The 15,975-nt window shown below is 40.5% G+C and overlaps 1 protein-coding gene across 1 annotated transcript; it reads left to right on the top strand.

The window, feature by feature from the left end:
- Positions 1-267: 267 nt before the first annotated feature.
- Positions 268-11,255, top strand: prune (prune exopolyphosphatase). The gene is made up of 8 exons (XM_067448241.1): positions 268-453; positions 3,127-3,231; positions 3,379-3,581; positions 6,134-6,318; positions 6,555-6,713; positions 6,827-6,921; positions 8,513-8,671; positions 9,090-11,255. The coding sequence occupies exons 1-8, from the start codon at positions 415-417 to the stop codon at positions 9,498-9,500; spliced, it is 1,356 nt and encodes a 451-aa protein (XP_067304342.1). The 5' UTR covers positions 268-414; the 3' UTR covers positions 9,501-11,255.
- The last annotated feature ends 4,720 nt before the right edge of the window (positions 11,256-15,975 follow it).

The following is a 15,975-nucleotide window of genomic DNA, read 5'->3' as shown; positions in this document are numbered from 1 at the left end:
TTTGATTGGACAAAAATGATGAATCAATGATACATTTCTGTTTAATTTTCTTCCAAATTAAACTGTAATTTAACAATTAAAAAGTGATAGAATAATTTTGTCAAAGTTTAGAAGTACACTTTACCATATCCTTGGTCAAAAAGGTAACACGCATGGACTAAAAACTACAAACGTTTACTCATTGCAGGGTCTTTCATGACTTCGCTGAACTACATTTTCCAGCACACAATGTGACGTCAGGGCGTAATTCAAGGAGAGACGTGCGTTACGTCTGCTCTCCCAAACCTCTGAATTCCGAGTGGCAACTTGCACACAGTGAACCGCCGAGACACTTCACGTTTCAGAGGCACTGAAGGGTATTTATACTCCGTTAGGATATTCCGGTACGTAAAAACCTTCGGGCTCCGTGTAACAATGGAGGCATATTTACGGAGCTGTCGCGATGTAATTAAGGTAAGACTACTGTAACGTTACGCTTTAGCGGGTTGCGCGTGGTATGTTGGCTTGGCTACTACCATTTTACCCACTTAAAATGTGGCCAGTTCTGGTACTTTCTGTGTTTGAGACGTTCACGAACATGAGTGTGCTTTGGCGTATATGTTAGCTTGGGGTGAAAAATAATATATGCTTTGTTTGATGTACACTTGATTGACACAAGTCATATTGTATGACGCGCGTGCATGGACCCTGGCCGCATGCGCCAATGACAGAAATGAGCACATGCATTGAAAGAAAGCACACACACGTCTCTTTGTTTACGTGTATTATTCCTATAATGTTAAAAATAAGTGCTATTATAGTGTTTTTTTTATACGATAAGAGTTAACTCATATCACCATTGCATGTACCAGACGTACATACATGGGCATACACACACACACACACACACAGCAGTTTTAAAAAAGGTCAGTTTGTTGCAAATTCATCTATAGTATGTTGACTATTCTGGCAGTGTGTATAGTCAATAAGAAAAAATCCCACTTTTCTAGTTTTACCTCTTAATGTGCTCAGTTTCGAGACTGAAGGTCGCCCTATTTGCAGAGACAATAACACCTGCTGTCAATTGCATATGATCCTGACAGCATCTGTCCAGCAGCAGTGCATCTCTCTACCCTAAACACTGTTGTTTTAAACCCAAACACCCTGACACACTAGCGCTCACCAACTGCTGGCCAGATATTATGAAGTCCTGTGTTTACTTTGAGACTCTCAGCTCATGGAAGCAAGCAGAGATGGGTTCTTTAACTAATTCAGTCAATGATTGAAGAAATTATACGGTTGCACTTGTGGTTAAAGTGCTTTTATTCTGCATTGAAGCATGAGGTTGCAAATAGTGTGCACTAGAGTTCTTTCCACACTGACCCAAGACCCACAGGTTCTGTACTGTTTACTCACCATCCCGTGGTCCATTTCACATTGTGGTGACTAACTTCCTGCGCTGTCCCACCGGCCATGCACATAAGGGCATGAATAAGCATGTTTTTCCTGCACTTCCCCATTTAACAAGGTTTTTGGTGATGATTATCACATGAGAGAGAGGGAGCACGCTTGGCAAAAGCTCACCCAAGCCTCACCCCTGGTCTGCGCCAGCTATGAGCTCAGTCAGTCTGTGTTGACAGTCCATCGTTCAGTATTTAAAACAAACCCCAGCTGGTTGCCCAGATCAGAGTACATCATTTAATGCTTACGTCACAGATGCCTTCTGTATTTGGCCGGAGTAATGGAGAAGGACAAATGCTAATTAACGCTGGACGAGAAGTCATCATGGGGAGAGATAAAGGACTTTATTGAATCCAGGAAGAAGCATTCAGTGTTATTCTATTAAAATAGCTCTTCGTCTCACCAGTGGTCCAGCAAATAGGCTTCGATATAGAGTGTAGGGTTCTCAAGCAAGCTCCAAAAAAAGAAGCATATTTTAAGTAACATAAATGTAGTCCAAAGTCAAAATTGTGGGGTCAGTGTTTTTATTTTAGAAAGAAATCATTTTATTTAGCAAAAAATGTTTTTATTTGATCAAATATTGCAGTAAAAATAGTTATTTTACATTTTTTATTCCTCAAAATTGTTTGGTTTCCCTAAAAATATTTAGTAGCACATCTGTTTTCAACATTGATAATAAGACAATTTTCTTGAGTGCGAAATCAGCATATTGGATAGTTTTTAATCATTTTCAGCCAGGGCGTCAACTCTCTGTTGGATTGCGAGCTTGAAAAACCAAACTCTAGTCAGGCCAATCACATCGTGTATAGAGTCGGTAGGCAGGCTCAACATAATGACTGCAGAGTTGCGACGCGCAAATCAGTGTGCTTCTTGAAAACAAAGAAGCTGGCGAACAGCGGTCTTTCGAATCGGCTTTGGCCACGACTCTGGAAGACTTGCCGTTAAGCTTTTGTTTGAGAAAAGATCAAAGGACGGCAAAAAGAAGAGAAGATGTGTTCAGAGTTTTGCCGACCAGATACGGATACGATACTTTGTTGCTCTGGTTGGTTGTAGCGCTATCCTATTGCGTGCAGAGGGAGTTTGAAACACAACCGTTTATCCTGTCTTTTCTTCCCATCTATTTGTCTTTTCTTGATGTATAAACAAAAGGGTAGAAAGAAAATAATACAGTTTTGGAACACAAAAAGTTGAGTAAAAGATGATAGATTTGTAATTTTTGGGTGAACTTTCCCTTTAAGAACAAATATTATAAAGGAAAATGTTTTTTGTTGTCATCCATGTTATCATATGTTAAGAAATACACTGCTGTACTATATCTGTTGAGACGCCACAGAATGTGCTTTATCTTTGACACATTGCACCGCACCTCATACCGGCTGTCAGTGATATAGAGTGACTGGTGGATCATAAGTACAACATTGTTTGTCAGATGAAGCTATGAATGGAGCTGGAAGTCTTCACAGCCTATTGGATGCATTTTCAGCTTGTCATGTAGTTTACTTGCTGTAAATATTTGTGCACACACAGTAGGTAGTCACAGAAACTACTGACATTTTAGTTTTGTATTTCAACCTGCAGTTAAATAGAGGCCACCAAAGCCTCATTATGAAAATCTAGGCCTGCAGTTATAAGCTATTGTCCTATATTAGTCCAAAACACTGTGACATTATTCTCCTTCATTCTCAGGGTTGTAGTAAGAACAGCCCAGGGCTGCATGTCGTAATGGGAAATGAGGCTTGTGATATGGACTCCATGGTATCAGCCCTGACCTTCGCCTACTTTCTTTCAAAGGTATGCAATGGTCAACCTAATAAACTGTATTTGCTGTGGTGTTCTTGGAAAGCTTGAGTATTGTGGCAGAGATAATAGATGTGATAATTCTGTACCGGAGGTTGTAGGATTGTTGTTTTGCTCATCATTATTGTTGACCTTTTGTAGAGTCTTGATTGTAAAAGGCTACCAGTGCCTGTACTCAACATCCCACGGGCTGAGTTTCCCTTGCGCTCTGACAGCATCTTTCTGCTGAGAGAAACCGGTCTGTCGCAGGACTACCTGCTTTTCAGGGACGAGGTGGACCTCCACGGCCTGCACAAGAACAAACAGCTGACGCTGACCCTGGTTGACCACAACGTTCTGCCAAGGTGAGTGTTCTCTTCAGAAAAAGCCAGCTTTGTGAAAATGATAACTGCATCAGGATGAAACTAGCACAACCAAAAAAACACTTGTATCGTATAGGCCTGTCACGATAGTAAATAAATCAATTAATTGCGCGTAAAAAAAAAAAAGAGGTCAAACTTTTCTGGCCGAGCTAATGGATAATTTCCATTTGCATGCTTGTTTGTTTTCCTCGTCTCTCTCGCTGACTGCGTGTGTGCCTCGTCCGTTTGGGGAGGTGTTTAAACTCGGCGTGCACCCTGGGCCTCATTCATGAAACAAAATTTGTGTGTAAATCGTTCATAAAGCCGCTCTGACGTAAATTTTCATGATTCATGAAAATGTTTGTATTTTCAAAATGGTATTTGGTATGAAAGAAATTTACACCTGCTCCCTACCACGTGTAAATGGTGCGTAAAACATTTGAATGTTCTGTGTTCTAATTTAGGCAAACAATGCGTTTTGATGCAAGTAGGACAGGCCTACCATAATAATATTTAAAGAGTTGATTTGCCTGTCTTTTTTGTTTTGTTTTGTTTTGTTTGTACTGTTTAATGTTGGGCAATAGGCAGTGCTCGTCAGTCATTTTTTTTACCAGGCCGTCCAATCACAGTGGAGGAGGGGCGGGACAAAAACTACACCGACCAATCATCTTACTTGTACACCAACCGAACAACAATAATAGAGAAGTTAATACTGCTTTTTACTGAATTTCTAAATTCAGTGATATTCTTTAAAATGAGATACTAGTAGTAACACATACTGCCATAAATATTCTGTATCAAAGTATCTCAGCTGGGAAAAACACTGCCCATGCAAAGCGCTTTCAAGCGCCTCCAGCTGGCCGTTTTCAGAAGACCACCAGGTGTTTAGCTGGCTAAAACATGCTTTGGTGGACACACGATAATTTAATATTTATTGCTAGTCATAAGGCCAATTAGTCTCTTCAACATTTATGCAAAATCCTGGAGCCAAACCTGAGAAAGAAGTCCAGAAGAGAGTCCACAGCATTCCTGGTTACGTAAGTTGCAGTTGTAACTCATTGGCGGGGATTATGCTAATTATGAATGAGCGTGCACGCGCATCTTATTTACACATGTTTGGAATTCACTAATATTCACACGTTTAACTAACGAATCCGTGGTATACGAAGCGTTTGTGAATCTGGAGGTGAGTTTTCGTAAAGGTCCATTTTACAATTACTCAGAATTTGCTCATATATTTACGAAAGTTTCATGAATGAGGTCCACTGAGTGCGGCGTAATGAGACGTCAAACTCAGCCAGATTCGCCTGAACGCACTCGTGCAGACGCGTCGAGTATAAACAAGGTTTAAAGCTACACTGAAGTTGGCAGTTTGATAAAAGCAAGTTAACTCTTCTTCAGTTCAATCTGTGTGTGCTAAAAGGGCACATACGATCCTGTAGAGATAGCAATAGGCCTACACAGTCTCCTTTTTTTGCCAAATAAATGAAAAGCATGCCATCAATGTTTTCTCTGTATCGCTGTATAAAAATCTCACCTAGCTTTCCTCAGAGATGGTCAAGTCAAGTTCAGGTTGTGCATGATATGATATAACTTTTTTTAATACTAGATCCTAAATTGTGGATAATTTTTCCATATATCATATGATGAAGTACATTTCTGGAGTTTTTAACGATTAAAAGAAAAAACAACAACAAAAAACGCGCAGAACCGAAAACCGTGATACGAACCGAACCGTGGGTTTTGTGAACCATGTCACCCCTAATATGCACCTAAAACACATTCATCCGTTGTAGTTTTCATCCATTTTATTTATTGTTTTTGTTATTTATTCAAGTGCATTTTTTGTTAACAGACTGAGAGTCCATTGCTTTTGTTTTTGGTTGTTTTGTTCATTTATTGTGGCTATTTAAAATGTTTTCTGTTTTCAGTGTTAAATAGTCTTTAGAAATAAAAGTTTATTGTTAATCTAAGTTGATCTTTGAAAAGGTGTACCTGCATTCTTATGCCATTATCATTATTTTAGATGAAAATGGTCTCAGAACGACAATATTATCGTTTATCGCAGTCATTTCTTGGCCAATCTATCATCCAGCTAAATTTGTTATCATGACTGGCATAGTATCGTGCATGCCGTTGAATTGCACTGGGTGTATGATAGGCCCTATATCTCCATACATGTCTTATAATAATAAAAAATTATAACCACAAACAATTAATTGCAATAGTATTGTGGTGCATTTTACTGCACCATATGGCTAAATGTATGTAAATAAATGTAAACAAAAATGAATATCAGAATGTTGTTACAATAATGGTTCAAATAACCTCAAATTTATCTAATTAGTACACCACTAATAGTGACATAAAAAGTATTTATTGAACCAAACCTTTGAGCCTTTATTTATTTACGTGTGTGTGTGCAAATATTATATGCAATAATGTATAAATATTATAAGTTATATTCTAAAATTAATTAATTTGGTAAATGCCAACCAAGTTATGAAATTATTTAGGTCTGTCTGTTCTAATAATAAATCAGTTTTGTTCTGTAGTGCTGATAGTGAGCTGGAGGATGCAGTTGTAGAAGTGATTGACCATCACCTCCTACAGAGGCCCTCATCTCCCTCCTGCCCCATCACCGTGGAGACCGTGGGCTCATGTGCCACCTTGGTGACAGAGCTCATTGCCCAAAAAGCACCTGAAGTGCTCGACCAACAAGTGGCTCAGCTTTTATTCGGTGAGTGTCATGGTGACATGATTTACACAGAGAGGTATGTGAGCTCTCACAGCATGACTGCTGTTTAATCTGCCAGACACTGTTAGACATCAGATGGGCTCAGCATGGTCTTCAGTGGCATTTATCCGGAGCAGATACACTGGACCTGTTCATGCAGTATCATAGAGATGTGAGATGTCAGCCAAAAGATAAAATCTTGTTAACTTGCAGAATGTATTTCTGCCATGTGTTGACAGGTACCATTATCCTTGACTGTGTTAACATGGCACCTGAGGCAGGTAAAGTCACTCCTAAGGACAGCCAGTATGCCATCTTTTTGGAGAAACATTTTCCAAAGCTTCCCCCGAGGGGCGCTCTATTTCAGTCGCTACAGAATGCCAAGTTTGACGTGTCAGGTGAGAGGATCTTTTATTTTATAGGTTAATAAAACAAACTGCTTGTAGACTCATTAAAACATGAATGCATGTGTTCATCAAAAGAAATCTTACAATACTGCTCTGTGTTTCAGGCCTCTCCACGGAGCAGATGCTGTTGAAAGACATGAAAGCTGCGTCTGCTGGGGATCTGAACTTGGCTGTCAGTGTCATTTACATGACACTAGAGGTCAGTACTGTTATGACATCTTTTGGATGATATAGCTTACAGATATATACAAATTCTGATATTTGTGCTACTTTCTTTGCATATTTCTTGAAATTCAGGCCGTGAAGAGGCCTGAAACACAACGGTATTATAAGATTTCTTTTGATGAACAGGTTTACAAGCAGTTTGTTTCATTTGTGTTTTTTTTCATTATGCATAATATATATAGTTATTACTACATATAACGTGTAACAAGGACACTGTAAAATAAATTATCAAACTTTTTGAACTGTTGTTGTAAAATTAATTAATGTCTATTGAATCTACCTTGTCCTTTTATAGTGTTTGCATACTATTGTGATTATTAAAACAGATCACATTTTTATTGCAATATTAAATTGGCACAATGAAAGAAATAATATAATACTAATGTTTTAAACAATAAAACCCACTTTTTAAAAGTTGTTATGGAACATTACAATTACTCGCAGGAAGCGTAGTCTATTTTATTACTTATTAAATGATTTAATACTGAACAATTTTAGGATTTATTTTTTTGTGTTCTTAAAAATATCTTTGGATTTCATCTTGAAATTATATAATACTTAACAACATATGATTCACATTTGATTCACAACAACATTTGATTCATGGCCAAGGACAAAGATCTGCTGTTTCATGCTTATGGCTAATTGCAATGGCATTTATTTTGATCGATAAATAAATATTGGTGCATCTCTATAATCTACAAGTTATGTTTGGAATCTCATTACATCCTTGCATCATTTCTGAAACCTCCTGGCAGGACTTTAAATTTAGATGATCACATGCAAATGACATGCTTTCTCCCGAATGAAGTGAATCTTGTGTTTGTGTTATGCATTTAGCCTCAGTACTTGGTTCCACAAAGAGGATATGTAGATTCTGAAAAGTAAGGAGCTTTTGTTGTGGGCACAAAATGTGCTCATGTGCCCATCCTCATGACTCATGTGAATTCCTCATTAATACTGAAGCACAACCGAATCCAAGTCAGACACACCCAGTCTCACCGCAGGGCTAGGCGGCCTCTCTCGCACACCCATCGATTACACCAGACTCTCCTGTTCTCTTGTTAGTACTTCTAGTACTAACACAGTAAGGCAGAATGCTGCTGAATCAGATGTGCCAGAACTTTGTTCACAGTACAGGAGACTGGGGACAACTAGTTGTTTTAAACAAAAGTGCTCCCAGTATATTAACACTTTTTTAGACTCACTTTATTACTTCAAAGTAATAATTTATTACTTTATTTATACTTTTATTATTATTTTAAATGTCAACTCGGTAATAATAAGAGTGGCCATTTAAGTTATTCTGAAATATTTGTCCAGTTGATTGACAAGAATCAGAAATGTGCCATAAGAAGAAATTAAGTTTGACATGCATATTTTAAAGATTATATTTTTCAGTCACAAATTATTTCATTAAAATACCGGTCATAATATATAAAAAAAGAGATATGCTGGAATTGAAAGAAATCAAAACTAAACAGCAGGAGAAAAATATTGAATGTATCTCCAGATCAGTTTGTGTTTGTAATGCTCACATGTTAAAAGAGCTGTTCTATGTTTAGACGTTTCTTCAGAGGCGTGGCCTACAGCAGGACCTCTGTGAGTTCTGCCACAATCACAGCTACAACCTGCTGGTCGCAATGACAATCTCTTTCAACGACAACAAGGAGCCCTTCCGTCAGCTAGCCATCTACAGTTCAAGCACTGCCTACAGAGAAGAGGTACTCATTACGCTTTAATCTTTTTAGGGAAATCAACCTACAAATGTCTTACTTCTAGTTTACTCTGCATATAATAAATGCTGTTCTTTTGACCTTTCTATTCATTAAAGAATCCTGAAAAAAATTATTAATCACCATAACAGTGATAATAAATAACTTCTTAATCCCCAAGTCAGCACATTAGAATGATTTCTGGAGGATCATGTGACACTGAAGACTGGAGTAATGATGCTTAAAATACAGCTTTGTCATCACATGAATAAATTACACTTTAAAATGTATTAAAATAGAAAAGTTATTCTAAATTCCAGCCTTGTTTCAAAAACATTACAAAGTCTTACAGACCCCTAACCTTTAAAAGATTATGTATAGAATAACTTGAGGATCTGTTCTAATTGATATCTTTATTTTTTCATAGATGAGTAAAGCACTAGAAAAAGCCAAAAACCCCAGTCTGGACCTTAAGCCAATGAGCAGTCCATATCCGGATGTGAAAGCCTATATACAGGGTAACACATTGGTGTCCCGCAAGAAGGTTATGCCCATAATCACAGACTTCCTGAAGGAGAGGGAAAGGAAAGTGGCTCAAACTGGGAACATAGAGGACCTATATCTGGACGATGATTACAATCAGTACCAGAGTGACTCACAGCAGTGTGCTGAGGACGCTGGTATTGAGGACGATACTCAATTTCCTCCAACGCCAATGAACAGTCTGGTCGAGGGTTGTCCCTTGGACAATGGTCTACCGAAAATTAGCCCTGAGGTTTTGGTAGAGAAAGTTAGCAAGATGGCCAGCATGGAGGACACATCTCCTGATGGACAATGATGAGATCTGTTGTTCAAGAGAGTTTAGGATAAGAGCTGGAGAAGAAAAGTCCATCTGTGTCTTCAAGAGGATGCTGTGGATATAAAAAGTGGTGCATCAGGACTCAAAAAAGTAATTGCACTTTTTGTATCTGGTTAACTCACAAAGGTACGATAAGGTCTGAAGAGACCCTTGTTTTGACTTTCTAAGGACTGGCACATGATGATTCAAATGGAACATTACATAAATGTAATGTTTAGTCCAGGTACAACACAAATTTCAGGTTTAGTCCATGCATTTATTGATTGCAGTAGTAGTCATATTTGATCTTCTAAATTTCTCAGAAGTTTGATTCAAAGGTCCAATCCATTTCCAGGTAAATGTGAACCTTTTTAGATCTAAAACTGACAATATGCACCCCGTGCAAGCTAGCGACTGACAATTGATAGAATTAACTAATTCCGAATTAATTTCTGTTATACAAGTCATTAAAACATGGTAGTTATTGCTGCTTTTGGTGCCACTAACATACTTCATTCTTTGTAGCATTTAAGAAGTTATATTCAGCATTGATTTCCGCATTAAAATAACTTGGACTTGTCCCTTGATTTGTAGAAACTAATGGAAAATGCTCTTAAAATGCGGTGTTAGCCTGGCAGGCTAGAAATTTTAATCTCATCAATATACTACAGTTCACAGTGCTGCCACGCTTGTCTGCTAGGCTTCCAATGTGCATGTATAAGCATTTCCTGATCTAAAATTGATTCGTTTGATCTTACGCAGCAGCAGATGTAAATGAAGATGTGTTGGATTAGTACATCTTGTCATGATTCCCCAGTAATATCGTAAAAGAGTTATTGTTGGTCAATGAAAAGTGAGTGTAACCCCTCTGTGGCCTTTTGCATGTTATGGGTGTTGACTGACCTGCCCCTGGTTAGAATCAGGGCACCTGCATTTTACTCTGACGTTTTACCATAACCTACCAAAGACCTCAGTTGTATTTGTGTTTGAGGCATCTTAAACATTTGATCACTTGAGTTTTAAAAATGTATAACCTGTGTTTTTGTTGATTTCAATTGTCATATAATTTATTTGATTTATTTAGGTTTTGATTATAGGGTTCGAAATGGTTGCTATCGTAAACTGTCCTTTTGATTTTGTTAATGGCCTTATTTTACAGCCTAATAACAGTTATTAGAGATCTGTTACCGTCTGGCATTCATAATCGGAATCTAAAGATTAATTCATACTGGGCTAGTATTCAAATTATAGTACCGGTACTCATTATATTAGCAAATACAAAAGCTCAATCCTAGGCCTTATATAATTACATGTTTTATTGGACAGTTATATTCTATATTTTATCCCATAGAAGTAAAAGAACTAGTTTAGTTATGAGTCATGGATTCATACATACAAAAATAAAACCGTTAAACAAAATAATCAGTTAACATTGGACTTGAAATATTAGATGGTATGTTGGTATTTTGAAGTGTTGTGAATTAACCCTGACTGATAGTTTGGTGAGATTTGTCATGGTGACAGCAGGGTTGCTGCATGCTGCCTCAGGAGAATTAAGCACACTGAATAATGCCAATATCATAAATTATAATAAAGTTGTATGGAATGTTGATTTAATGTAAACATATTAATGTGCTATGGTTGTGAAACAGATTTTTAAGAGCACATCCTCTGTCAAGCATTTTATTGTCAAGGCCTTTTTTATTTCAAGTATTCCTTGACTCCGTATGAATAAAACATTTTCATATTGTTCCATATTTGTTTTTTGAGCTTTATTTATAAAAAAAGGCACAGTTACTGTACATTGAGATATATATATATATATATATATATATATATATATATATATATATATATATATATATATATATATATATAAAATTTGTATTTATTTATTTATTTATTTATATATACAGGTCCTTCTCAAAAAATGAGCATATTGTGATAAAGTTCATTATTTTCCATAATGTAATGATAAAAAATAAACTTTCATATATTTAAGATTCATTGCACTCCAACTGAAATATGTCAGGCCTTTTATTGTTTTAATACTGATGATTTTGGCATACAGCTAAAAAAAATTAGCATATTTCATCCGACCAATACAATAAAAGTGTTTTTAATACAAAAAAAGTCAACCTTCAAATAATTATGTTCAGTTATGCACTCAATACTTGGTCAGGAATCCTTTTGCAGAAATGACTGCTTCAATGCGGCGTGGCATGGAGGCGATCAGCCTGTGGCACTGCTGAGGTGTTATGGAGGCCCAGGATGCTTCGATAGCGGCCTTAAGCTCATCCAGAGTGTTCGGTCTTGCGTCTTTCAACTTTCTCTTCACAATATCCCACAGATTCTCTATTGGGTTCAGGTCAGGAGAGTTGGCAGGCCAATTGAGCACAGTAATACCATGGTCAGTAAACCATTGACCAGTGGTTTTGGCACTGTGAGCAGGTGCCAGGTCGTGCTGAAAAACAAAATTTTCATCTCCATAAAGCTTTTCAGCAGATGGAAGCATGAAGTGCTCCAAAATCTCCTGATAGCTAGCTGCATTGACCCTGCCCTTGATAAAACAAAGTGGACCAACACCAGCAGCTGACATGGCACCCCAGACCATCGCTGACTGTGGGTACTTGACACTGGACTTCAGACATTTTGGCATTTCCTTCTCCCCAGTCTTCCTCCAGACTCTGGCACCTTGATTTCTGAATGACATGCAAAATTATATATATATATATATATATATATATATATATATATATATATATATATATATATATATATATATATATATATATATATATATAATTTATAACTATAAAAAAAAAATTTTTTAATTTTTTTCTCATCAAGACTGTATTTATTTAATCAAAAATACAAAAAAAAAACTGATAACAATGTAAACATTTTTTACTTTAATGTTTTCAAATGTAATTTATTCCTGTGATGGAGAAGCTGCATTCCCTATCTCGAGGGAACTTCGAGCTGCGTCGAAACGCTAGGGGACGCCTCTGCGTGCCACGTCATGAAGCACTTGTGTAATCAGTCCAATAGCGGGACGATACGTCACGGGCGGGTGACGTCATCGACCAGGAAGCTATAAAGCATGCCCGGACCAAACAGTCACTAGCTTCTGTGTCTTCACAAGCGCTCTGTGTGATATTGTATGTCCATTTATTGTGTGTGTGTCAAAAGAGAAAAGAGAATGTCTAGTCAGTTCAGGCGTTGTGTTCCTCCCTGCCCTCGTTACATCACGGGTGGAGATACACACGACCTGTGCGTTATGTGTTTGGGGCTCGAGCATGCCCAGTCAGCTCTCGAGGGGGTTGGCTGCGAGCATTGCGAGAGTCTCCCAATGCGTACATTAAGATCACGCCGGGCACTCTTCGAGGAGAGTGCTTTGGCTCGCGGTCCTCAGGGCTCGGGTCCCGCTGCTGCCGAGGCACAGCGAAGGCTCGCGTCTTGGGGATCGCAGTTAGATCTGGTGGCGGGGTTAGAGACGGGTGATCCCCTATCTCTGCCCTTACCCGCTGGATCTCAAGCCTCAGCTCGCGAGTTGGAAGCACGCTCTGCGGTTTCTTCCGCTCGCGCTGAGGCACAAGATCAGCTGCAGCACTCCAGTTCCGAGGAACTGGATGTTGTAAGCGTAAATGAAACTGACGAACTACTTCCACCATTACACACACACGCACAGGAGGAGAGTTTCAACACTTTCAAAGAGTGTTGGGTTTGATGGCAGCAGCGTCCAACGTGATACCTTTTGGCCTGCTGTACATGAGACCCTTGCAGTGGTGGCTCAGGACCAAGGGGTTCTCCCCGAGGGGAAACCCTTTTCGCCTAATCAAGGTCACGCGGCGCTGCCTACGTGCCTTGGTGAAGTGGAAAGATCCTTGGTTCCTTTCCCAAGGTCCAGTTCTGGGGGCTCCTTGTCGTCGCGTAATGCTAACGACGGATGCCTCCCTAACTGGCTGGGGAGCGGTCATGAGTGGCCGCTCGGCCCAAGGTCTGTGGAGGGGCCATCAGCTCTCCTGGCACATAAACCAGCTGGAGCTGATGGCTGTGTTTCAAGCACTCAAACACTTCCTCCCAGACCTACGGGGCCGCCATGTGTTAGTTCGGTCAGACAACACTTCGGTGGTCTCGTATATAAATCACCAGGGGGGATTGAGATCGCGTCGGTTGTGGAAGCTCACGCATCACATTCTGATATGGGCCCAAGGCAAGATACTCTCGCTCAGGGCGATGTACATCCCGGGGGTCCTGAATGTAGCGGCAGACTCCCTGTCGAGGCAGGGAGTGGTGCCGGGGGAATGGAGGCTCCACCCCGAGGTGGTGGAGGAGCTGTGGATCCGCTTTGGGCGAGCCCAGGTGGATCTGTTTGCGTCTCGAGAGACGACACATTGTCCAGCATTCTTTTCCCTCACACATCCAGCCCCACTGGGGCTGGACGCAATGGTACAGACGTGGCCGAGGCTGCGTCTGTACGCCTTTCCCCCTCTGGCGTTGCTCCCAGGAGTGCTGGAGAGAGTCCGCCGGGACGGGCTTCAGCTCTTATTGGTAGCCCCGTTCTGGCCGGGCCGAGTATGGCTCTCAGACATCATGTCTCTCCTAGAGGGTCCTCCCTGGGAAATCCCAGTCAGGAGGGATCTTCTTTCACAGGCCGGGGGGTCAGTACTGCACCCGCGCCCGGAACTGTGGAAACTGTGGGCTTGGCCCCTGAGGGGGCCCAGTTCATAAACACGGGTCTATCGACTGAGGTGATAGAGACCATGTTGCACTCCAGAGCACCATCCACAAGGAGACTTTACGCACTCAAATGGAGAGTTTTTGTCGCCTGGTGTACGCACCAGACTTTGGACCCTGTTAACTGCCCGGTCGGTTCAGTTCTCGAGTTCTTGCAAGAAAAATTCTCCGCAGGGTTATCCCCGTCGACTCTGAAAGTGTATGTGTCGGCGATATCTGCTTATCATAATCCATTAGATAACGCATCATTAGGGAGACACCCGTGGGTCACGCGTTTCCTCCGTGGTACCTTGAGGCTCAGACCTGCGGCACGCTCCAGGGTGCCGACTTGGGACCTGGCCATAGTGCTGGAAGGCCTTATGTCGGCTCCCTTCGAGCCGTTAGAGGAAGTGTCAGAAAAGTTCCTCACACTAAAAACAGTGTTTCTCCTAGCGATTTCATCACTGAAAAGAGTAGGAGACCTACAGGCTCTATCAGTAGCACCTTCTTGCCTTGAATTTGCACCAGGAATGGTGAAAGCATTTCTCTTCCCGAGGGAAGGATATGTTCCCAAGGTCCCGACCAACGTGCCGGGACCAGTAATGCTGCAGGCTTTCTGTCCGCCTCCGTTCACTAGTCAAGACCAAGAGAAGCTAAATCTGCTATGTCCGGTCAGGGCCCTAGATGCATATGTCCACAGAGCTGCCCTGTGGCGAAAGTCAGAACAGTTGTTTGTATGTTTTGGGTCCTCCAATAAGGGAAAACCGGCTTCAAAGCAGATGCTTAGCAAGTGGATAGTCGAGGCTATTTCGCTCGCTTATGAGTCGGTCGGACATCCTTCACCTATGAGGGTCCGCGCCCACTCTACTAGGAGTATGGCTGCCTCTATGGCTCTTATTTCGGGAGTTTCACTGTCAGAGGTTTGTGATGCGGCTGGGTGGTCCTCTCCGCATACATTTGTGAGGTTTTACAATCTGGACGTAGCCTCTACTCCGGGGTCCCGGGTGTTTCTGGGTTAAATCACACAAACAGACATTTGGGACTCTGGCGACGTGGGTATTGAGGTCCCCTAGCGTTTCGACGCAGCTCGAAGTTCCCTCGAGATAGGGAACGTCTCAGGTTACGTATGTAACCATGGTTCCCTGAGAGGGAACGAGACGCTGCGTCGAGATGCCATACTCCCGGCATGCCTGTGATCGACTTGTTCGACTTTTTCAGAAGCTAGTGACTGTTTGGTCCGGGCATGCTTTATAGCTTCCTGGTCGATGACGTCACCCGCCCGTGACGTATCGTCCCGCTATTGGACTGATTACACAAGTGCTTCATGACGTGGCACGCAGAGGCGTCCCCTAGCGTTTCGACGCAGCGTCTCGTTCCCTCTCAGGGAACCATGGTTACATACGTAACCTGAGACGTTTTCAGCAGTCTTCAATGTCACATGATTGTTCAGAATAACGTTTCTTATTATCGAAAGCCGTTGTGCTGCTTAATATTTTTATGGAAACCGTGATCATTTTTCAGGCTTATTTGATAAATAGACATTTCTAAAGAACAGCATTTAAAATATTGTTTTTGTAATTTAAACATCATTATAAGTGTTTTTTTTTTTTTTTTTTTGCTGTTGTTTTTTAGTAGTGTATACCTAACAGAATATAATAATCAAAAGAGATGTAGTTTGTTGTCTTTTTGGAGAGGCCTGTAACTTTTAGGGTATTAGGACCATGAAGTTGTGCCTTTTTTCTGGCCTCTTCCTCCA

The sequence above is a fragment of the Pseudorasbora parva genome, chromosome 7, assembly GCF_024679245.1.
Source record: "Pseudorasbora parva isolate DD20220531a chromosome 7, ASM2467924v1, whole genome shotgun sequence".
Taxonomy (NCBI): Eukaryota; Metazoa; Chordata; class Actinopteri; order Cypriniformes; family Gobionidae; genus Pseudorasbora; species Pseudorasbora parva.
Note: the sequence above shows the minus strand (reverse complement) of the source record. Positions and strands in the feature narration are given on the sequence as shown.